The sequence below is a fragment of the Mytilus edulis genome, chromosome 11, assembly GCF_963676685.1.
Source record: "Mytilus edulis chromosome 11, xbMytEdul2.2, whole genome shotgun sequence".
In the NCBI taxonomy this organism is placed as follows: Eukaryota; Metazoa; Mollusca; class Bivalvia; order Mytilida; family Mytilidae; genus Mytilus; species Mytilus edulis.
The window spans coordinates 49,901,499-49,926,095 of NC_092354.1; the positions used below are offsets into that span (position 1 = coordinate 49,901,499).

Below are 24,597 nucleotides of genomic sequence, written 5' to 3' on the forward strand. Positions count from 1 at the left end.
CTTCTTTAAATGTCTCAAAATGTCAAGGAGTAATCATGTAAAACATGTTTCTTTTTTTTATGTACCGCGCATTGCACTGTAAACACTACCTTGGGTTTGTACTTTGTGAAGATATTCTAGACTTGGTTATTTTATCAAAATCACTAATCTTGACCCCTCCATACGTTTATTTCGATTAGGGTCCTCGTCAATACATGTATTTACTTACCAGGGTTTCCTCTGATACCTTGTGGTCCTCTTTCGCCTAAAATTAAAACTCCCTTCATTAACGGTTTACTACCATTCACTTTGAAATCAAAACCTTATTTTCAGAGATTTTAAGGTGGTGTTTTCTTCAATTACATTTTGATTTTGAATCATACGTAAGAATCTTGAAATTTTCAGGCACTTTTGTAATAACTTCTGCAACATCCTTAGTGTTAACAATTAACTATAAGTGAGTAATTTTGCATACGCCGAATGTAGAAAAGATTTAAATTTAGACAATGATTCACATGGTGTGCATTGCTTCAAGATATTATCATTGTTGTGATATATTTAACCTATTTATTTATAATTTAATTTTGGATGTAACGCGTCTTCTGATTGGCTGACATTATTTTGTTATCAGCCAATGGAAATAATTTAGTCATGTGACCGTGACGTCATCAACGTTTTTTCGTGGTTTTCTACGGTTTAAAATGGAGTTTAGAATTAAATTATAAAAAAATGACTGTAATATTTGTTTCTGTCTATTCGAAATAACATAAAAAATGTGGTGCACACTGTTAAATAACCCGCTACGCGCGTTATTCAGTGCGCACCAAATTTTTTATGTTACTTCTTCATATACAAACAAATATTACAGTCATTCCTTAAATAAAAGAAAGAAGATGTGGTATGATTGTCAATATGAGAACTCTCCACAAGAGACCAAAATGACACAGAAATCAAAATCTATAGGTCACCGTACGGCCTTCAACAATGAACAAAGCCCATACCACCTGTTGGTTCATGAAGATGAAATTAACGTTTATGTGCTCTGTAAAAATAACGATGATATGAAACATTGCAATTATATGTACGTCAAGACACAAAAGAAATACTAAACATGTCAAACACATAATAGAATATAAGTTAGACTATTACATAAGTTTAACTTTAGAGGCAATTGTGCAAAAATCTTCAATAAGCATGTTATAATAAATATAAGGAGTATAATGCTTATGTTTGAGTTATCTGTTTTTTTTATGTTTTAAAAAAGAGATTTTCTAGCAAAGACTATACTATACAGTTATCTACTAACCTGGCGCACCAGTTTGACCGGGTCCACCTGTAATGAATACATTAACCTAAATATAAAGGTAATCACAAATTGCACGTACAATGTAGTTCGAAACATGGGTTTTCATGACATTCAATTACATATTACTAGTATTTATCAAAACGAAAATGAACATGATCAGACCGAAAGGAAGTTACATGTATAAGTTCATCTTAAGAGACAATTAGTTTGCTATTGGTGTCAGGTTTGGCATATCTACAACGACAGTGAGTATTTATAACGGCGGCAGAGCATACAATTATCATTTTTCAATTTAGTCCACAAACGGTATGTACTATCTTACGGTATAGATGTTCATTTTTAACTGCTGTTACTACAATTAAGGATATCTTATAATACTCTTTCCGTATGCATTATATTTCGAATTATTTTGCATTCTGTTTTTCAGTTGCACCTTAAAAAAAAGTGAAAATGATACCTGGAACAGCTAAAACGTCTGTTAATTCTACTCTAAGAATAGATTACCGTAGCTGTGTTTGTCAAATCGTTTCAGACTCTTTTAGTTCGTATTTTAATACATTTGTTAACTGTTTAATTCGAGATTGACTAACGTGTCTTTTGTAAACGAAACGCGCGTCTGTTGTATAATTTAACGTTTAGGAAAATGAATAAATATACAACAAACCATCAGCTCCACGCGAACCTGTTTCTCCTGCAAGTATTAAAATCAAAATTAAACATAAAATATTCATCTTCAGTTTCAGAACTAATATTTAAGAATTATTCCTGGTATATCCACAAAGAGCATCATTATTCTTAGCAAAACTATAACTTACAACATGGGCCAAGTTGCATCAAACTTATATGATTAGACTAGTTGCAGCCAGTTGGTATTATTATTATACTATTATTATCTTACTATGCATGCATCATTTTAAAAGAACTCTATTCGGCGAATTGTCTGCTGTAGTAGCTGTTGGCATTCCCTGTGCAATGATACTTCCTAGGTCTGCCTACTCGTCCAGAGCACCTGAGCATACCCTCGATATTTAGTGTGCTCAGTCTGTAGTTTTTAACATTGTGTTTTGTATACGGTTTGTCTTTTAGTCCGTTGATATCTTTTTTGCCTTAACGTTGTCAGTTTTGTTTTATCTTTAAACGTTAATGCCCCAAGGGAACTTCGAAAGCATTAGTAGAAGATAAACTGACAACGCCATGGTTAAAAGAAAAAAACCAACACAGAAACAAAAGAACACAAAAAAAACCCATATAAACCGAAGGCTATTCAACATGAACCTTACCACAAAACTGAAGCTCCAGAGGGGTTGACACATACTGGTCCACATGTTGCACCGGTCGTGTTGCATATGTTAGTTCAAACCCGATGATAGGTCTTATTCGAGGAAAATGGAACTTGATTGCAGTTACGACAATCGGAACTAATTATTTACATCTGTGACAAGGATATTCTATGATGCTTTACCAACTCGTAATAATGTAAAATTGAACGGGAGGCATGGTAACATGCATGATACAGAAATACTTAAATTCCGGTCACAACTGAATGTTGAACAATGGTCTTGATAGATAAATAAAATTTGCATTTAAACTGAAATTCGTGTTAATGCTACATTTCAATATATCAGAGGTTAATTCACTTTCCCCTCTGCGCATGTATGTGGGCTTGCCATTTAAGACTAGTAACAGTAAGTTGATAAATGGAAATGATTTCAAATAAAAGCAACAGTAGTATACCGCTGTTAAAAACTCGTGAATCGATGGACAAAAAACAAAATCGGGGTAACAAACTAAAACTGAGGGAAACGCATTACATATAAAAGGAGAACAACGACACAACATAAAACGTAATAACACAGAAACGGACTTAGCAGTAGACAAAATCCGATGTGAATAACAAATAAAACATCAAAACCAAATACATGAATTTGGGATAGAAAAGTACCGTGACACGTCTTATAGTAATGTGAATTCACACTCAAATATAAGAGAAAACAAACGACACAACGTTAAAATGTAACACACAGAGAAACGAACTATTATATGACAATGGCCATATTCCTTAATTGGTTAAGGACAGTTTTTAAAGAAAAAATGGTGGGTTGAACCTGGTTTTGTTGCATGCCAAACCTCCCGATTTAATGGCAATGGTAAATATAACATTAAAATGACAACATATCATTACAGGACTACAACACAAATAAATAGAAGAACATATTAGACAAAGAAACACATGAATAATAGCTAACAAAAGGCACCAGATTTAAAATTCAATACGCCAGAAGCGAGCCTCGTCCACACAAGACATACCAGTGACGCCCAGATATAAAAGTTCAAACGTCAAAACAAGTACAAAGTTGTACGGCACTGAGGATTAAAAGTTCAAAAAAGGTTGTGCCAAATACGGCTAGTGTTTGCTGATTGGGATAAGAACATCCTTATTATTTAGAACAATTTATGCTATTGCAAACAGTTAATTGTATCAAATGAATATATAAGATATACATGAAAAAACTGAAGTATTAACTTATTACAGAAAACAAAAACCGGATACATTACATAAACCAACACAAAAAATAGACACATCCGACTTAGTCAAGGCCTCAAATGCAAAAAGTGAAGAAAAGTGACGTTCAAAATATATCAAGTGTGAATGTGTATTCCCAGTAAATAAATTTAAATATGTCGTATACAACATGTACAACATCCATGCTCGGTAATGGTTAAAACCATTCATTTTATAATACTAGCCAGTATGTGTTTAAACACAATAAAACGCGATACCGGGCCATGTAGAATGTCCCAATATGAGCAGGGATTTTCCATATAATCAAAATTCATAATTATGGTTTTTCATAACATCATCATATCATTTCGTTGAAATCGTTCGATATCTAGGTGTTGGCCATTCGGTGGATAAAAAGAGCATTTGATCATTTCAGGGTGATTCGACAAATGCTTCATTGGAAACAATTACAATACACGTTACGAAAAAAATGAGTGTTGGAATGGGTTAGTCTTTTTCAGATATTAAATATATAATTATAATGCATTATAAGCCTTTGAAACAAAATTGGATTGATTGACAGCAGTTGGCTGTTTTTACCACAATGGAATGAATTAACTAATGTTATATGTTTGTACTGGTTTACAGACAAAAACGAGAAGAAAGGCATAACATACCTCTTGGTCCTTGATTGCCTGTTGGGCCTATAAAAAAGGAAACATGTTCTTTCTATTGGAAATTATTATACCCAAATGTTAAGATAACAAACAAAAAAACAACAAGGTATAGTTGTCAATAGGATAAAAAAAAAATTCAAAAAATCAACGTATGTCAACAATTACTTTCAAACCATAATGATTTTTTATATGCATTTTGTACAATCTGTGAAACTTAATCATGATATCCTATTCAATTTACACCCAGTCATTTTAAACACTGCACAATTAAAAATGATTGACGAAACACACTAGGCACTATTCATATTAGTTTTAAAGCTGATGCTTTAAAACATTCTTGCATTAACACCCAAAAGCAACACAAAAAGTAGAAGATGGAATTATTCTAACATATATGACATCGGGATCATTGTCCATCGTTGCTTTTAACTAATACGTCAGCAGCTGAGACTATTCTTGCAGATAGAAGCTTTTCAGATTAAAATGTATTTCCAAATTAAATAATTGTATGTTTTTTTTCATATTGAACCATGTGCATTTTTTTATTTACCAAGTACTCTGCACTAAGTAGTGCAAATGTATATCAGAACAAGAAAATTTGCGACAGACTTCTACCCAATGTAATATCTGTTATATACAAATCTAATCAAATGCAAATCTAAACAAGTATAAAACTTCGAATTAACTGCAATGAATGGTATATATGTGACACATATCATCAATAGACATTGAGTACAATTTACCTACCTCGATTTCCTACTGGTCCTTGGTCGCCTCTTGGACCTTAAAAAAATATGATTTTTTATAATTACAAACTCGCATTACTTATATTTCTGTCTAACGCAGATGACCTAGGTGCAAACTAATTAAGGCAGAATTTCCGAAACTTTTTTGTATACTATATGTTATCAATCCTTACCTACACAATTTATTCCAAGCTTGAAATAATATTACAGCATAATATGCATGATTTTATGATAACATTTACACATAGCTATAATGCATTTCTTCATATGAAGAGTAACATAATTAAAAAAACTAAATTATGATGGATCACACTTTAGAAAGTATCAACGTTCAAATACGATGTGCATATTGAACATTATAGAATAAACTGCATGACATCACGTTTCAGGTAATAAATAATAACGATTTAATGAGCGATAATTGCATAATAAACGTATCAATTATAAAGAAAGAGAATACACAGATACGGAAAAGAATATACTGGATTAAAAAAATAATATTTCAACATGCATAAAACTACATAAAAATACAATGTCATTTGCAGTGGCCTAATCAAAATAGTCAGACTAACATTTCCAGAAAACAATAATTCTTTAATCGTGTCTTCAATTATTTGAAACCTTTTAGTAAGAGTGTGTATCGTTATGACGAAAGCATGCATTACTTTACTGGTTGTCGTGCGGAATATTGAATTTTTCAATTAATAGCATTTCAAGCGAACCAATAAGCTGTGTGTAGAAATCAAGCAAAGAAACATTCAAACAAAAAGCATTCTATCACCTGAATAACAATGGAAATGTGATACTTAAAATACTAAAACATGTTAACCTTTATCTCCAGGTTCTCCTGTAAAATACATGTATTTAAATATATGTAAAGGATACGAAAAAACCCGCTGGATTTGATTCTGAATTTTAACGGTGTTGATTCGAGCGCCACCGTTGAGTCTTATGTAGACAACACGCGCTCGAACGAAACATATTGTAAACCTCTATAAGGTATTTTTGGATAATTCGTTTACTCATGTTATCAAGCAAGGTATCTTTTCTTGACTGTTTTGTTAGTGTTTTTGTTAATTGTTTCTCGTAATGTCACTGTTCCATTTAGCAGATATTAAGATTTGATGTTTGTCATGAACCGTATCTTTTTCAATTAAAACGTGTCCATTTGTTTTATTTAGAATTAAGGTGACTCAGGTTACATTATTTTACATCATGTCACATCTTGTAAATCTTGTAAAATTTAAAAATGTTTTTTTTTACCACAACATAAGATTTATATGATTTTAACAAGTAAAGATCGTACGTTATTGAAAAGAGTTAATTGGTAAACGAGCAACAGTGCGTTATGTTTTCGATTGTGATTTTCTACTTTAAAAAACAAAATAAAATAGTTTAAAATACAACAATAACTTACCTTTTAGGCCACACCAATTTAATTTCTTGTTCTACGGATTTTTGGACTCAAAAATTTGGGGCGAGCGAGCGATTTGAAAATTTTAATAAAAAAATATTTAATTTGCAAATTTTTGAGGCGAAGCTTGAAAAGTAAAGGCGAGCGATTATATTTCTTTCTTGTAAACATAAAATAGTAGGTTTTGACAATATTAAAACTGGATTTATCACTTGTACTTTGACATTTCTTTAATTTCTGAAGTATTTTTTCCCTGTTCACTAAGAAATAATTAAATCTGGGTTATGTATGTGTGACTGACAATGACACAATTCTCCATCCAAGTCATAATCAGTTTGGTGGCAACCCCTTAATGTTATAAATATCCCTTTTACATGTTTTATGAGGGATCAATATAAGTTATAATATATTTTTTTGTACATTTACAAAAGGGCTCATATTTTCTCAAAGAACTATCTGGTATTAAATAGTCAAAACATCTCCAAGAATTTTGTAATATTCCTGGACTCTAACCAGAGACATATATATGTCTCTGCTTAAAGTTGTTTAAAATATGATGTAACTCTCCTCTTTTTGAGTACAAAATTCTAAGTTTTCAAAGGTTTTGTATAGAAGAACTATACAAATCCTTGGTATTTCTATTTTCTTTTCTATATCAGTAAAATGTCCCCTTGTCTGAGGGAGGGTTGTTCTCAACCTGATAATAACAAACACAGGTCAACGTACGGCCTTTTACACAGGGCTTTGATACAGACCAAACAGAGAGCTATTATAAATTACCCCAAAATTATTAGCGTACACAATTCGAACAAGAAAACCAACGATCTAATTTATATATATCCATACGGGAAAGTACCAATGAACACCATTAACAAACGATAACTGCTGAACGACAGGCCCCTGAATCAATCAGGACATGTGCATAAACATGCAGCGGCTATTGATAGTTTTGTTTCGCCAGCATACAATATAATTGCAGTTGAAGGCAAATCCTTCAGAAGTTCTTTGTACTTTATTCTAACAACGAACATTTTTTGACAGGGAATATAAGTAAGGGGGAAAGAAACCAATTGTTTGTTCTTTACAGGTATTTCCGCTGTTATAAATTTATTTCGGAGCACTCCCACTTTGAATAAATAGGTTTCATGCTGAAACAAATATTCTCACAGATATGTTCACAGTGTGGTGGGGTGCTTTTATGTTTAAAATCGTTAGACTGTGATTTTAAAACAAATGTTGATATCTTTTTATAATATTTACACAAAAAAACGGTGCGGGAAATGGACATGATTACATTTCCGGATGCGGGAAGCGGAAAAATAAAAAAAATAAAAAATTAATGATTTGAAAAAAATAGGTGCGGGCGGGTCCATCGAACAAGGAATAAAATTGGTGTGGCCTTAAGTGAATATTTATATCAAGTTAAAACAACCTATTAGGTAGGTCTATCATAAAAAAAAAAGTACGGTCAACTCGACTTTTAGGAATTAACGAGCCATGACTTTTAAACTCTTGTTAATTTTATGTCTTCATATTAATATTGTTTATGATGTTATTATTATGTAGTTTATTTTTGTTCGGTTATTTATTATTTGTATGTAATAGAGAAGACGTACTAAGTTGCAAAACTTGTGTCTGATCCTATTGGCAATGTTTTTGGACAATTATGTTTAAATTAAATTAAACCTACCTTTGTCGCCTTTATCTCCCTTTTCACCTACAAAAAATAAATTAGTCAGTTGTTATATTAGAATAAAAGTTCTCGTAAAGGAATTACTGTAATTCAAGGTGTAAAGAACACGAATGATTCTCAATTGAAAACATGTAAGAAAATATGAAACCAGTGATTGTTGGTTACTAATCATAAAATGTATTTTTCACTAATTCAACATTATTTTTGTTAAACAATCTCAGAGCAGTCGCCTTCTTAATACATTCAAAATCTTATGCAGGAATTGTCAAGTAAATGAATGAAAATGAATGAATAAAGCAACCAAAAAACCTTGTCAGAGGAGTTACAAGACAACCCGATAGCAAGATGTCAATGGGTCAAAAGTCAGGGAAATGATCAAATTCATATCGGCTAAAAATATGCCAAACGTTTGCAAACTATATTGCCAGAAAAGTACAATCAAATTAACATAATGTTGAATAATCTTACACGGCTATGGTAGCTTTCTGTCAAAAGACATACGCGTTTAATTATACATGTCACGATATGTGATTTCGTTATTCTTTCTGTACACACATTATCAAATTAGAATAGAGAAAACTTAGGTAATAATTAAGATCCTACTAATTATCATAGCTTTCCGAAAAAGCAAATACAGAATTCACATGGTGCTAATGTGCTACAATAGTTCAAAAAGGGAGGAGCTATTGTGCCACTATAGTTTATAAAATGGAGGAGCAATTGTGCCACCATAGTTTAAAAAAGGGAGGAGCTATTGGGCCACCATAGTTTAAAAAAGGAGGAGCTATTGTGCCACCATAGTTTAAAAAAGGGAGGAGCTATTGTGCCACCATAGTTTAAAAAGGGAGGAGCTATTGTGCCACCATAGTTTAAAAAAGGGAGGATCTATTGTCAAATCAAAATGTTACAGTAGTAGGTAATATTATGACATATGTTTCTTAAATTTTGCAATCTTTTTGTCGATTATTGTAGTTAATTTTGATGGACGAACGGACGAGAATAGACTATAACTATACCCCTCGAAGTGAAAGAGGAAAGGGGCAAAACATTTTACCCGTATTTAAAGTCAGGTGTTTTTATTAGTACATTGTATATTGCATTTATTATTGATTTTTTTGTTATTACATTGCATACTGCATACATTATAGATTTCATATTTTAGAGTTAAAATCGTATACAGGCCAGAAACTGTGCAGTTCAGATTTGAAGTGTAAAAGAATAAACACTAAAGAGGAAAATGCCAAAGGATATAACCTACCTTTAGGTGCTGGTTCATCCACACAAACTACTGCAAAAAATAACCCATACAAATCAATTATTATAATGTTTATGACTTGCAATGTTATGTCTAGATTATGCATGTTTCTCGGTTAGTTTTGATTTTGATTACTTTTCACAACAGTATAGCAAATAATCAAGTAGTTGTATAGTGTTAAAGGAAATACTATGAAAAATGTTTTAAAATCTATATAAATTTTTGTCGAGTATTGCAGTAAATTCTGATTCATGACTATAGACTATAACTATGTCCCTCGAGGAGAGAGAAAAAGTTTGTCTGTTATCCAGATTAATGCACATTTTAGTTGAAATTAAAAAAAAAAACACATTTGAGACATGGTAAACTAAATTGGTGTCAGATATAAACGGCTTTCGCAAAATTGACCGTAGATGAATTTAGCTGATTTAAGCTTCTTTTTGGCTATATAACACATCAAATCTTTAAAAACTTGTACATCCTTGACTTTCAAATATTTGGCTCTGTTTATTTTGCTGAAGTTTAATCCAGAAAGCGTTTCAGAAGCATTCAATTTATAATGGGTTGTCTTCGTTTTTTTTTACAGCACTGTGTTGATACCTCTGCTAGTTGGACTATCATTATCTGGGTGTATCATTAGCTCAGTATTCAGTACTTATGGACTGACATGCTTTATAATAAACCTTTCTAAAATTGTCCTTAAATACATTTTGAAATTGTTTGAAAATAAGATTTCAACTCCCTCATGCACAGTTGATATGTCTACTTTTATGGGGGCCCATTTTGGTCATATATATGTAGCTGTTGTACTGCATATGTGCTCATACATCCTTGGCTTTGAAATATTTGACTTAAGCGTTCCTGGTGACGGTCAATAAAGAAAAGCGCTTTGAGCGCATGCATTTTATAATGTATTTTCAATTTCATAAATTAATAAGAGCATAGTAATTAGGGAGAGTTCAAAAAGATTTTTTGAAAACATATTTCGACGCGATAATAAATGGTTGTGTTTTTGGTCGTTGCAAGATTTTATTTAGATTGTCTTTACTATTATGATCTAATTTAACAACACTCAAATTAAAAAAAAAAAAGAAAAACAAAGTAAAAACACCTCTCAAAGACAAAACAAAGCAAATGCCTATAATTTTATAAGAATGTAGTTTCTTACCTTCACAAGCTATTTGCACAATCTTATCTAGAAGAGTATTCAATTTTTCAAACGAATCTGATGTGAAAACATATTCATCCGAAGACGCAATTTGCTGTAATTCAGATAGGACGAACGTAGTACCCACTCCTATTGCGACTACAGTTACGCCGTCTTGTTTCAGTTTGCTTGCCTCCTGTTGTGGGACTTCCAAACCGGCATTGTTTTTACCATCAGTAAGAAGAATGACCAATTTTTGAACATCTGGCCTGCCCCCGCCATTGGATTGGAGAAAACTATTATCTCTCACATACTGTAAATATAAAACTAAACAGTAATTATGTTACACTCATTAAATAAGCTTATATTAAATTACATTTTCCATACATTTCGATGCTTACTAAAAATCTTAATTACTTATGAATAAAAAAAAAAAATAAAGAAAAATAAAAAAATCTTATACCTGATTTTCGGTAGCTGAGTACATGTTAAACTTTGTTAATGACTTTGGTATAGAATCGACATTTGGTTTCAGCTTGCTTATTATTTCATTAAAGATAGAATCGTAACACATGTTACATAATACTATCCCCATATGCATATTGATTATAACTTATGAAAATAAAAAAAATCCGAAATCCGAGGACAATTCAAATCGAAAATTGCCTATTCAAACGAAAAAAATAAAAAGCTCAAACACAACAAATGAAAGGATAACAACTGTCATAATGCTGTGTTGATACAAACAGAAACTATAGTCATTCCTGCTTTAGTGACCACCTATATTATAAGACCATACAGTTTAGATTCCTTTTGATAAAGTTTGAACCCGTATTAAAAAACTACCTGTCGTCTTAAGATAGATATAGGAAGATGTGGTGTGAGTGCCAATGAGACAACTCCAAATAACAATTTAAAAAAGTAAACCATTATAGGTCAAAGTACGGCCTTTAACATGGAGCCTTGGCTTACACCGAACAACAAACTATAAAGGGCCCCAAAATTAAGAGACCACTTTTTTATTCTCCCTGAAATGGTCTCTTAAAACAGGTTTCACTGTATATACAACGTCTGATCATGGAGGTCAGACATTACAATACTTTTTAATTGACCCTTTTGATTACCGATATAGACGAATAACGTGATACATATTCTAAAAAGGGACACATATTGTCAAAGGAAACGTGTGCACCCGAGCATTGATGTGTGAATTTTTTTTATATATATATATATTACCTTAGCCGTATTTGACACACCTTTTTGGAATTTGGAGTCCTAAATGCTCTTCAACATTGTACTGTTTAGGCTTTATAATTGTTTTGATATAAGCGTCACTGATAAGTGTTATGTAGACGAAACGAGCGTCTGGCGTATTAAATTATAATCCTGGTACCTTTGATAACTATTAATAGAAAATATAAATTCCATCATTATTGACTTTCGTGTTTTATAAATCTCGAGTGTAAGTGATTGTTATATGTTGCAATCGTTAATCAGATACGATTTCACACAAAAAACGAAAACAACCCTAACCTTTAATCCACTTCCAATTGCTGTTGATCCTCCATGGGAAGGTTGTATGCTCTGTATCCCTTGTTTAATAGCATTATGCGTGTTGAAATCGTTCAGATCAAAATGATTTCGGACCCTATCAGAAAACATGACAGCACCAAATTGTGTTCCCTCTGGGCCAACTGTAGAGAATTTGTCGACAATGTTTTTCATAAAGTCTTTCATCATTTGGAAGTTGTTGGCATTGTTATGACTGATACTTGAGGAATCGTCAAACAGAAATATGGCGTCAGCATTAGCCTCGCATTCATCCCCATCTGTCAATAGGAAGATAAATAATGTAGGTATTTTATATATCAATTAAAATTACTGGTACTTGTTTTCATTGAAACCATAAGGTATATAAGTCTTTTATTGAATTGTAATTATATAATTAATCTCGTTTTAATATGGTAAATTTACGTTTAAATTTCTCGATCAATAAACAAAATAGTGTGTTAGAGTTTAACAGTTTGACCATGTTGATATATAATTATTTCTAATTATATGTATTATGAGTTATATGTATGCATTTGTTTTTATTGTCAATAACTGTCAATACTCACTCATTCCTTTGTGGTCTATAAAAAAAACAAAAAAAACACTGTATTTACAGTCATGGTTAAACGCAGGAATATAAAAAAAGACATTTGTTCAAAATTAATCGTTCACCATTGTTTCGTAGTTTCAAATTGGATCATAAATGGAAAGGTGTGATTTGCTTTATAGCTACAGCTAACTTACTTTTGACCTTATATAAATAACATAAAATGCGGTTCACTGGTATGTGTATATTAAAACAGTAATTCGGTGATGTATAATAGTCTGTCGTAGTATTCTTACATGTATCTGTTATACATCTGATTCTCAGACCTGTTCGCTTCTGTTATTCAATACAATATAAGTCAACAATAAAACACATGATTTATTCTAAGACTTGAATTGGTGTTAGTAAATAATGTCATAATGACGTCCATCGTGATGCCAATAGCCCCTCGCTAACGAAAGCGTTTTTGACTTTGAATGATGTATAAATACGCAACCCCATCCGGTTTGAATGAGAGGCTTCAGAGTATTCATGTGTAAAGAAGATAGTACAACGGTCTTTGACCGTTACATATTAGATGGTAAATGGACACCTGGTACAGGTATTTATATTCCAACGCTGTGATTTGGTCATTCCAAAAAAATAATTGGAGATAACAAATTTCGTGTTAAGTACTATTAGAAACAGTTATGTATTTTTCAGTGATTTGAGAGAGAAAACAAATCTTAAATCCTATAATCACAAATTATCGTATAAATCACTTACGTTTCTTATTTTTCTTTCCGTATCCACCACCTGCAAAAAAAAAAAAAAAAAAAAAATACATAACTTCTATCTGTCAACATACGAAATTAAACGAAACGCAAAAATATTACTGGGATGCCCGGTACTGTATTAACTTACTCGAATTCGCTGTCTAAAAATTTGAAGGACAAATGTTAAATAAGTTGATCACAACCTGAGACAAATCGTGTCTTTTATTTGTCGAATTTGTATTGTTCGGAATACTTTTGATTAATCACACCGTTTGAGTGCGCGTTTTAGAGCAGACTACCATGCATGCTTCAGATCCCAAAACGATAAATTCTTTAACACAATATTATCAGCTCTATTTTGTTGTACAGGTTTAGTTTGTTCTGTGTTGGTGTATGCAGACTTCCAACGTTTGTATTTCAAGACCAGAATTATTGGCCATACGCAAAGATATGTTTCCATTATTTGGCTATTATTATTGAGACATTTTTGTTCAACTTAAAAGAATTCCTAAGCCAAAAAAAACCCCACAAAAAAACCACAAAAACATGCATTATACTCATCGCAACCATGTCTTATTCGGAATACCTTATATTTGCTCTTTTTTCTATTACAAAAAAAAAGGCTTCCAACTTTGCCAACACTTCTTTATGGTTTCAAAATGTGTATACAGTTTGCACTTCCAATTCCAACAAAACAAAGAGGGAAAAAAATCAACTACCGCCAAACATCTACACATCCTGTATAAGAGCAATGCAATTAATGGAACATTAATATTACATTAATGATAACCGAATACTGAATGTTAGAATTCAACGCAAATTGAAATTTGCAATACAGATATCAAGATTTCGATAAATTTATTTTACTCTACTAAGAATTATAGCTTGAGTAAGTACACACATAGATATATCGAACAACACAATTATTGCTTTGCATTGCATTGTCAAGCATAGAATAAATATAGTCAGTAAGGCATACATTTAATTACGCGCATGTTCAAATATCCGACTTATAATGTTGTTAAAAACTTAATCTTCATTTTACAATAAAAAAAAAAGAGAAAAATAATGTCAAATCCTTTTATGAGTCATTTTTTTACAACCTTCTTATTTGTTATTTCTATATCGTGTTTTGATCTCCTGTACAAATGGAGAAGGTTTGAAAGTGTAACAGGATATGGCCATGCAACAATCAGCTTATGCTGAAGGAACACATTTGGATGTGGGTGTTGCATAAAAAAGTTCGGTCAGAGTGTGTTCGATAAATATGATGGTGTGTGAAGGAAAAGTGCCACATTCTCTTCACCTAAAAATACCATAGAAACATAAAATTGAGAATGAAAATGGGGAATGTGCCAAAAGAGACAACAACCCGACCATAGAAAAAAAACAACAGCAAAAGGTAACCAACAGGTCTTCAATGTAGCGAGAAATTCCCGCACCCGGAGGCGTCCTTCAACTGGCCCCTAAACAAATGTATACTAGTTCAGTGATAATGAACGCCATACTAATTTCAAAATTGTACACAAGAAACTAAAATTAAAATAATATAAGACTAACAAAGGCCAGAGGCTCCTGACTTGGGACAGGCACACAAATGCGGCGGGGTTAAACATGTTTGTGAGATCTCAACCCTCCCCCTATACCTCTAGCCAATGTAGAAAAGTAAACGCATAACAATACGCACATTAAATTCAGTTCAAGAGAAGTCCGAGTCTGATGTCAGAAGATGTAACCAAAGAAAATAAACAAAATGACAATAATACATAAATAACAACAGACTACTAGCATTAACTGACATGCCAGCTCCAGACTTCAATTAAACTGACTGAAAGATTATGATTTCATCATATGAACCTCAGGCACAATCCTTCCCGTTAGGGGTTTAGTATCATACCATCATAACATATATGAGAAGAACATAACCCGTGTCATGCCAACAACTGTTTTTTTAATAAATGTATTTAGTTCCGATGCAAAGACCCAATCAATATTAACGCCAAAATATGCAATCTTTAATGACCTGACAACAGTATCGTAACTATATCCCTTCTTAATAAGTCTATTCAAAGGTTTTGTTAGTTTTTGAGGTGAATACTGACACCTTTGTGCTTTATAAAGAAAATATATATTGCTTGTATGTTATTTCTATCTCGTGTTTTTTTTCTCTATTACCGAAGGGTTGATTTGGGGTATATACAAAAGGTCATGCACCAAGCAAACGTATGGTGAAAGAAACCGTTTTAGATGTTGGGATGTATAAATATGTAAACACGTGCGGTCGGAGTGGGTTTGTAAAAACTGATTGTTCGTGAAGGTAATACAATATAGAAACACTACAGAACACTGATTTATTGAACCTTTGTTGAGCCGAATGGTGTGATTCCAGATAATTTTCAAAAACAATTGGATTGTTGAATAAAACATTTAAAGGAGATAAAACTTTAAAAAACACAAAAACTGATGTGGACGGCTTGGAAAAAGACTAAAAAACAAGTGAAATTGTATAAATAAAACATAAAAAAGATGTAGTATAGTTGCCAACAGAGAGATATGACAGAAGTTAACAGCTATGGATTGCCGTACGATCTTAAGGCAGAACCCATACCTACGAGTCAGCTGTAAAATGCCCCGACATTAGTTCACATGAAGACACTGACGGCCTGATTAATATACAAAATAATGAACGAAAAAACGACATAGAGCAACAAATTATTATCCCTTTACAACAGGCTCCTAACTTGGGAAAATCATATATATATAATATGACTGACTTTAACTAGTTTGAATGCGCCAATCCACACCCTGGGACAGTGGTGTAACGCTACAACACAAGACAACACTATTAAAATAATCTCAAAATTGCGTGACCCATTAAATCGAAGCAATCAGAAATTATACAGATTGGTAAGTCTATTTGTAAAAGTCATACTAGTATTAGAATCACAGAAGACTTGTTATGAAAATATAGCTGTTTACCAACAGTATTCATTTAGTGTAATGGGAGTAGGGTGTAGGGGATGGGGTATATGTGTTTAAGAGCAATTACATTATGAGACGCAGTCTACTTTTCCTCTCATTTTTTTCTCGTTGACTTGCATTTTTATTTGTTACAACATTTAAACACATCTAAGGAATGACTTTAATTTTTTTTCTGTCTATGAAGAAATAACATTAAAAATTTGGTGCACACTGAATAACGCGCGTAGCGGGTTTTTAACAGTGTGCACCACAATTTTTATGTTATTTCGAATAGACAGAAAAAATATTACAGTAATTTCTTATAATTTAATTCTAAATTCCATTTTAAACCGTAGAAAACCATGAAAAAAACGTTGATGACGTCACGGTCACATGACTAAATTATGTCTATGGGTTCATGACAAAATAACGTCAGCCAATCAGAAGGCGCGTTACATTCAAAATTTAATTATTTGCAAATAGTGATTTGTATGGTATGTATGGATTTTACATAGAGGGTTGTTTTCTTTAGTTGGGACATTTTTTTCGTGACACTTTGTCATACTCGGAAAAAGTAAAAGACAAAAATATAACATGATTTGAAATTTTGTTAAATATTTGTCCTTGTGACGTGAAGATTAAGACAGCTTTCATTCATAAATAAATTAGCCTGAAAAAAATATAAAAGAAAAAACCCAGTTTAGCATATGCATGTTATAATAAATAATTTGTTTACTGCTAAACACTCGATCTCAAAGCATTAAAATGGTGTCAAACTATCTATGCCTAAGTAAGAATGCTATGCTTAGTGAGATAAGACCAAGTCCAGAAGAACGCTGCGGACGCACGATGCTGATACAGTTAATTGCTAATCAATTGAGGGGTGAAAACTGTATCCTATACTATCTTGTATTTGTTTATTTTTTTACTTTAGCATGTCACATAGAACATTTCACGTTGTATTAGAGCAACATGCAGTGCTTGTCTTGTAATACCAATATCAATTCCATGTACACGTGGCTATTTCATTGTTTGGCAGACATATAGAGGTTTGGCGGTGTTTTAGGGTAAATTGAAACAATGATATTGATATTATTTACAAACTTTACTTATATATAAGTAATGGAATTGTTTACGGAGGTATCACCAGTCTAGTAGTCAGCACGTCGGTGTTGACATGAATATCAAACATATGGTCCTTTTTTTATAAATTTCCTGTAACAAAACTTTGAAATATTCGATAAACTAAGATTGTCCTATCCCAGGAATAGATTACCTTAACTTAATTTGGCACACTTATTTTGAATTGTGGGTCCTCAATGCTCTTCAACTTTGTAATTGTTTGGCTTTATAACTACTTTGATCTGAGCGTCATCGAGGAGTCTCATGAAGACGAAACGCGCGTCTGGCGTATTAAATTATAATCCTGGTACCTTTGATTACTATTTACTTGTCGAGTATAATGTCAGAATACGCACATAGGAGGTAAAGTTCGAACCGTTATTTCATTATTATTTCCCATTTAAACTATAATCACTTAGCATACACATATGAATGCAATAGTATTACATTGGATATATAACTAACAATGTAGCTTCTTTGTAAACAAATACAGCTATTAGACAAACCTGTACGCATAGAATATCATTAAATAATTGATTGCAAACTATATGAAAATACATATAACTGTTGTTTAACGAAACGGCAACAATAAACATGTCTGAATATCCACAAAATATAATAATTGTTTGTCCTTTTCAGACCTTCCAGTGGAAAGTGGATATCCTGGATACCAGGACTATAATTTAGTACACCAGACGCGCTTTTCGACTACATAAGACTCATTAGTGACACTCATATCAAAATATTTATAAAGCACAAAAGTTTGTGCACGAGGCAGTTTAGATAATTGCAATGCGTCAGTTTTTCTGAACAATTGTGTTTTAAAGTAAAAACATTAACTGTGTTATTTATTCTCATTTAATCTCAAAATGTGTTAAATACGAAAATTATTTGACTATGTAAACTTGACAGACTCCGTAAATAATTAAGCAATTTAATCGATAATTTACCTGACCATGAACTCCAAGGCTTTGGTGTTGTCTTTGTCCAACTAGACCAAGGAGTTGGTGTTGGGGTTCCTGTCCAACCAGACCAAGCCTTTGGTGTTGTCTTTGTCCAACTAGACCAAGGAGTTGGAGTTCCTGTCCAACCAGACCAAGCCTTTGGTGTTGTCTTTGTCCAACTAGACCAAGGCGTTGGAGTTCCTGTCCAACCAGACCAAGCCTTTGGTGTTGTCTTCGTCCAACTTGACCAAGGTGTTGGTGTTGCGTCCGTCCAACTAGTCCAGCCCTTTGGTGTTGAATCAGTCCAACTTGTCCAAGGCTTTGATGTTGTTGTGGTTGTCTTTGTCCAACTAGACCAAGGCTTTGGTGTTGAATCAGTCCAACTAGACCAAGGCTTTGGTGTTGAATCACTCCAACTAGTCCAAGGCTTTGATGTTGTTGTTGTTGTTGTTGTCTTCGTCCAACTGGACCAAGGATTAGGTGTTGGAGTTCCTGACCAACTAGACCATGGTGCTGGTGTTGGGGTTCCTGTGAACAACACAAAAAAGAATTGAAAAACATAACATATATGTAACACTCAAACGTGTCAAATTCTCCCAAACGTGTTCATATGAAGTCATCGAACTCCAAAACATGTCTACTTGTAAAAGGGGCACTAAAATTTGTCATTTTTTTAGGAGTGTCTAATTTCACAAACGTGTTCTTAGGAAGCATGAGATTTTCCTTTCATTGAAGGCACAATCGTGTCCATATTATTAAAAAAAATCCTTTATTTGGTTATTGTTCTTTCATTGACGTATATTCTTTTTAATATTTCAATGGAAATTGAATATATCCTTTGGATCTTTATCAAACTAAAGTTTACGTGCCAAAATACGACATTCAGTTCTGCATTATGTAAAAATACGAAGCAATATTCAGTAACAATAAACATACTGAATCAGATACCCCTTGTTTATGGGGAATGCCCAATATCTGCACATTAAAATCCTTGTAACAACTTTTCAAGTCACTTCGATGGTATGCAGCAAGGCAACATTTTTAGACCCTATACATATATACCCGTAATATATATAGTGGCAGTTGGCCTCCCGAAACATCAAAGTGGTAGTTAACATTTTCCCCCACTTGTATTTCAGATGGCCTCTGTTATATAAAGGGAAACAATATTGTAATATTGTAGTCCCGTAAAAATTAAAAAGGGCTTTCTCCGCTCCTAAAATTAATATTTAATTCCGAGTCCCGATTAGTGTAAATTCATAATAACCGTTCAAATTTAGGACCAATTCCAAATTTCCAGAATAATGAAGGTACGTAGTGGTAAACTACATGAAGAAAAAAATATCAACGATAACTGAGTTACATCTGTTTTAAGGACTGTTGAAAACTGTTCTAGGATATCATAAAACAGCTTTAATCGTACACTGAAACGACCCTTATGTTTACACAGGTCTGTTGAACGTTCTAATATCGATCTATTGACAGTGTGAGCTGACGTAGTGGTAGAAGATACAAGAAAATAGGATTGATTAATTACCATACTCAGCTATCTGACGACACACTGTGATAAAAAATCTCACAAGAGTCATACTTTTCAAAACCTGTTATTCGTATCATTTTTATGTCAACGGGATGACATTGATCGGTATATAGTAAAAAGGGAGGCCAGGTGCGAACATTTAATTTTAGTTTTTTCGCCGCTATCAATCAAATTATTTTTCCTCAATATTTCACACTAAACGATATGGGTAAAATCTGGATACATAATATGTTTTCTTGTCTCCTACTAGACCACAATACTTTTTCCATCAAATTATTCGAGGGAAACAACATAACCACCTCTCTTTGAAGTTAAATGATTATTCCCTTACAAAACGTTATGATTTCCATCACATACATATGTACGTATATTCTCATTATCCCTCCCTACGCTTAAATTACCTTGCCCAGTCGCTCTGTAATTCTCTTATCACGGCTTTGTGACTAGAGCAGGCATTATCATAATATACAACCACACAATAAGACATATGTATGCATTAACATATTTTTTGTTCAATTCTGCATAACTACATGTAGCTGTAGTAAAGTAGGTGAAAATAAAACAACTGATATTGCTAATATAACAATACTTACCAGTCCATGATGACCATGACTTAGGATGAGTTCTGTCTATTAAAACAATTATCTAAATTAATTCCAATTAATGGTATAAGCATTTCACTTAACGATCATCATCACTTTCAATTATTAAACATAATGAATTTATTGTGGTATCAACTATAACATCATCGTGAAATTGGGTTCTTTCAGATGGTTATTTTTCTTTATTTCATCAATTGTTTGTGGTCAATATAACTTCAGAAAACAAGAAGTTCCGTCTTATACTTTTAAAACAATATACGTTGTATTATGCATTAGTCTTTGCTTTGACATGTAGTCTTGTGTAAACACATCGAAACAAATAAATGTAAAAACATATTATGGTATGTAAGTTAGTTTCTAATTTCTTAACAGCAATTGGAAGACGTTTGAAACAAATTAATTCCCTTTTTGTTTGTTACATTTTTATTTATAGTTCAAGACAAGAATATTAAATGTTTATAATTAAAATTATTTGATTTTATGAAAGGAAAAACACAAATAAATATTAATAACTACTTACGACGGGCAATAGATGTTCCGATCAGAACACCGAGGACCAACGTTATTATCAGAACCCTATCCATGTTTCACAATACTGATAGCAACAAACTGGAAACTCACCCTTTTTGTTATAACTGAGGTCAAAAGTCAGCAAGCTTTCGTCAGATATAATGTTAATTTACATACTAATGGGAGATTACAACTTAACATTATAATGGATAAAGCAACAGTTGTGTATGTTACTAATAGTACCGGTTTTACATTTATTTTCACAGTGCACAAAAGGTCACATAATTCGTGGTAATTAATGCATTTTTTGAATTTATTATTAGTTCCTTATGAGAGAATGTATTTACCTTATAGTACTTGATACAATTTTATCTACGGATATCTATTTATTTTCGTAGTGCTACTTCTCTTTTAAAAAAGGTTTATTTTAAAAATATTGTTGTAAAGTTTTCCCTCCCTTTTCTAATTGTCTTTTTACGTATGGAACTGGATGGGACAAACTTGGTCTTCATGTTCGGTAAGATTGTTTCAATAACACATTAACTGTATCAATGGCCGACAGCATTAGTTCGTTGTTACATAAGTTGCTGGAGTTACTTACCACCATTCATTGTGACTTTAATAATTTTAAAAACAAAGACAAACAAACAAATAATAGTACACAAGATATACCATAGAAAACTAAAGACTAGGCAACACGAATCTCACCAAAACCTTGGATTGATCTCAAGTGCTTCTGAAGGGTTAGCAGGGTATTTGCAAGATACCAAATTATGTGTTCTTAATAACTTAGAAATGTTACAGTATATGATGTTTTTCTTTTTCGTTTTTTCATGCACATGAGCAAATATATCAAATATAATGTCACGAGTTAAGGTTGAGTGAATTTCATTTTTTAAAACTGTGAAACGAATGTATTTTAAAAGTATTTAACAGTGAATGTGACTATTTTGAAGATATGCATTTGACCAGAATTAAACCAACGGCATAGTAATAGATAAACAAAAGCGCTACTTGTGCAACAAGAAAACCAAAGGACTGCATGTGTATGACAACAAACGAACAAAACATAACATACAGCTACTAACAACAACGGAAATACATGCTCCTGATTTTGGATAGGTGCATCTGATTGATTCGCGTTCAACATGTTTGCAAGAACTTAACCCTTCCCTAACCTTTGTCAGTTGTGTAACAGCACAACCTAAGCACATCTTTAAAATCAGTTTTTAAGAACTTGCATCGTCAGTTTGTCTTGAAACACAGGAACTAAAAACAAGAAAAAATTATCTATAGCATCAATCTAAGATTACTCGCGCAGTTACTGAAACATAGTAGTATAGTACGTAGGTTTATTTTGGCAAAACATAAAAAAATAATTTTAAGTTAAGTACAAATGCATACAATAAGTTTGACCTGGTAAAACAATGGAATAACCTAAACGTCTCCTCTCAGATGTTTATATCTTAATTTAGATGAGTAGGATATATACAAATGCAGCTACTTTCGACCCTGCAACCTCACCCACTTGAATAAAACACTAGCAAATATCCTACCACGAGACCATTGGTGGATTTATGGGTGGAATTAACATACATTAATAAAATCGTATAAAAAGGCAATGAATGAGGTTGTTAAATTTTATATATGCCTTTTTGTGCTTCTTTGTAACATATTTGTTTGTTTTAATAGTGATTAAGATTAAAACAAAATTGATTGCTGTACCTTTTTTCTTTAAACATTTTTACCTACTAGCAATATGTCTGTTTGTTTTGTTCACGCATCGTTATCAATATAATGGAATGATGTGCGACTTTCATACGAATGAGAGGTTTAGCGAGTTATAAAAATAAAACCAGTCTCAAGCCACCATTTGACAATTTTTGATTTATCCATGAGATGAGGCCTGGGACTTTCCGTTTTGAATTTTCCACAGAGTTTAGTATTTTTGTGATTTTACTTTTTACACTTTATTTGAAAGAGACTTAAATACACGAGAGGAACTGGTGAAGTGTATATCAATCTTCTATTTTTTTCAATTGCGATGGTATTTTTTGGTTGAATTGTTTTATATTTGTAAATGAGGCCTCTATATACATTTTTTCTACTATATATCCAATATTATTAAAGAACGTACGGTGATCGCATGCACGCGAGTAATTTGTAGTCATCAAGTTGGACGCTGCTTACGGAATCCGCCATTTATGAATAATAATGAGGTAATAGCGGAGCTACCTCCTCTTGACGAAAATGACTTAAAATCGCTGCGTAGTTGGTAATTTTTTATTCATTTTGTCTCTTGTAAAGAGTTGTCTCATTTGAAAGCATGCCACACCTTTTTGTAATTTTAAATTGATCATCAAATATAAAGAAAGAAGAGGTAGTAAGGCTGCCATAAGGACATCTTTTTACCGGGGTCGGTACTGGAAAAATAAGTTTAACTAACAAATAAGGCGACATTTAAAAACTAATGAAAACATTATGAATAGGGTGTTAACCAGAACCCCCCCTCCCCCCTCAAAAAAAAATTAACCATGCCACGAGCACATGATACACCCATCGTTTTGTGTGTGAAGTTTTATGCAACAATCATGAAAAGTTTCTGAGATACTGCGCGGCATGTGAATACCCACTTTTTTTTTTAAATCAATAATTCTAAAATAAAAGTTTGATTCATCACCATAAAGTATACAGATCTTAAGATTAATATAACTAAGAAGTGTGTAAAGTTTTAAACAATAGTCAGAAATGTTTTTGAAAATAAGGCGCGACAAGTGAAAAAAAACCCAAAAAACACACCCCTGTTTTAGTTACAAAGTCCCGTAACTCAAACAGTCTTAATCTTATTTTCACCAAAAAGTATACAGATCGTTTGACTAGATCAACTATGTTAAGTTTTATGAAATATGGTTAAGTTATTCTCAAGTTACGGTGTGGTATGTTAACTCCGGACAGACGGAGGCCGGTAATTTCTATGCGAATCAATGAATGTGCTTGTAGATAGATGTTTTTGTGTTTTGTTAAATTGTTACTTTTAAAATTGTTACACGACTGCTGTACCCATATTTTGACTATTTTATTTATTATGTATGTTTAGTTCACGCATCATTGTAAATATAACGGTATTTGATGAGACTGTCATCAAAGTGAGAGGGTTAGCGCTATAAAACCAGGTTCAATTCACCATTTTCTACATTTGAACATGTCTGTAACAAGTCAGGAATATGACAGTTCTTGTCCATTCGTTTTTTATGTGTTTTGTTATTTGATTTTGTCATGTGATTATGGACTTTCCGATTATATTTTCCTCTAAGTTCAGTATTTTTGTGATTTTACTTTTTTGGT

At 32.5% G+C, this 24,597-nt stretch overlaps 1 protein-coding gene across 3 annotated transcripts in view; it reads right to left on the bottom strand.

Annotated features, from left to right (window-relative positions):
• Positions 1 to 21,378, bottom strand: part of LOC139495744 (collagen alpha-1(VI) chain-like) — a 36,668-nt gene extending 15,290 nt beyond the window's left edge. For 2 of the 3 annotated variants that reach the window (XM_071284111.1, XM_071284109.1), the window contains exons 1-15: positions 21,263 to 21,378; positions 20,734 to 20,769; positions 18,607 to 19,128; positions 13,584 to 13,613; positions 12,838 to 12,852; positions 12,254 to 12,549; positions 10,742 to 11,033; positions 9,577 to 9,606; positions 8,316 to 8,342; positions 6,041 to 6,058; positions 5,213 to 5,248; positions 4,466 to 4,492; positions 1,950 to 1,976; positions 1,286 to 1,312; positions 209 to 244 (exon numbers count right to left, since the gene is read on the bottom strand). In XM_071284111.1, coding sequence (XP_071140212.1) covers positions 209 to 244; positions 1,286 to 1,312; positions 1,950 to 1,976; positions 4,466 to 4,492; positions 5,213 to 5,248; positions 6,041 to 6,058; positions 8,316 to 8,342; positions 9,577 to 9,606; positions 10,742 to 11,033; positions 12,254 to 12,549; positions 12,838 to 12,852; positions 13,584 to 13,613; positions 18,607 to 19,128; positions 20,734 to 20,769; positions 21,263 to 21,326 — 1,483 coding nt within the window. In that variant the 5' untranslated portion in view covers positions 21,327 to 21,378. The remainder of the gene's footprint in view (positions 1 to 208; positions 245 to 1,285; positions 1,313 to 1,949; positions 1,977 to 4,465; positions 4,493 to 5,212; positions 5,249 to 6,040; positions 6,059 to 8,315; positions 8,343 to 9,576; positions 9,607 to 10,741; positions 11,034 to 12,253; positions 12,550 to 12,837; positions 12,853 to 13,583; positions 13,614 to 18,606; positions 19,129 to 20,733; positions 20,770 to 21,262) is intronic. The other variant, XM_071284110.1, reaches the window with a different exon arrangement.
• Between the last annotated feature and the right edge of the window lie 3,219 nt (positions 21,379 to 24,597).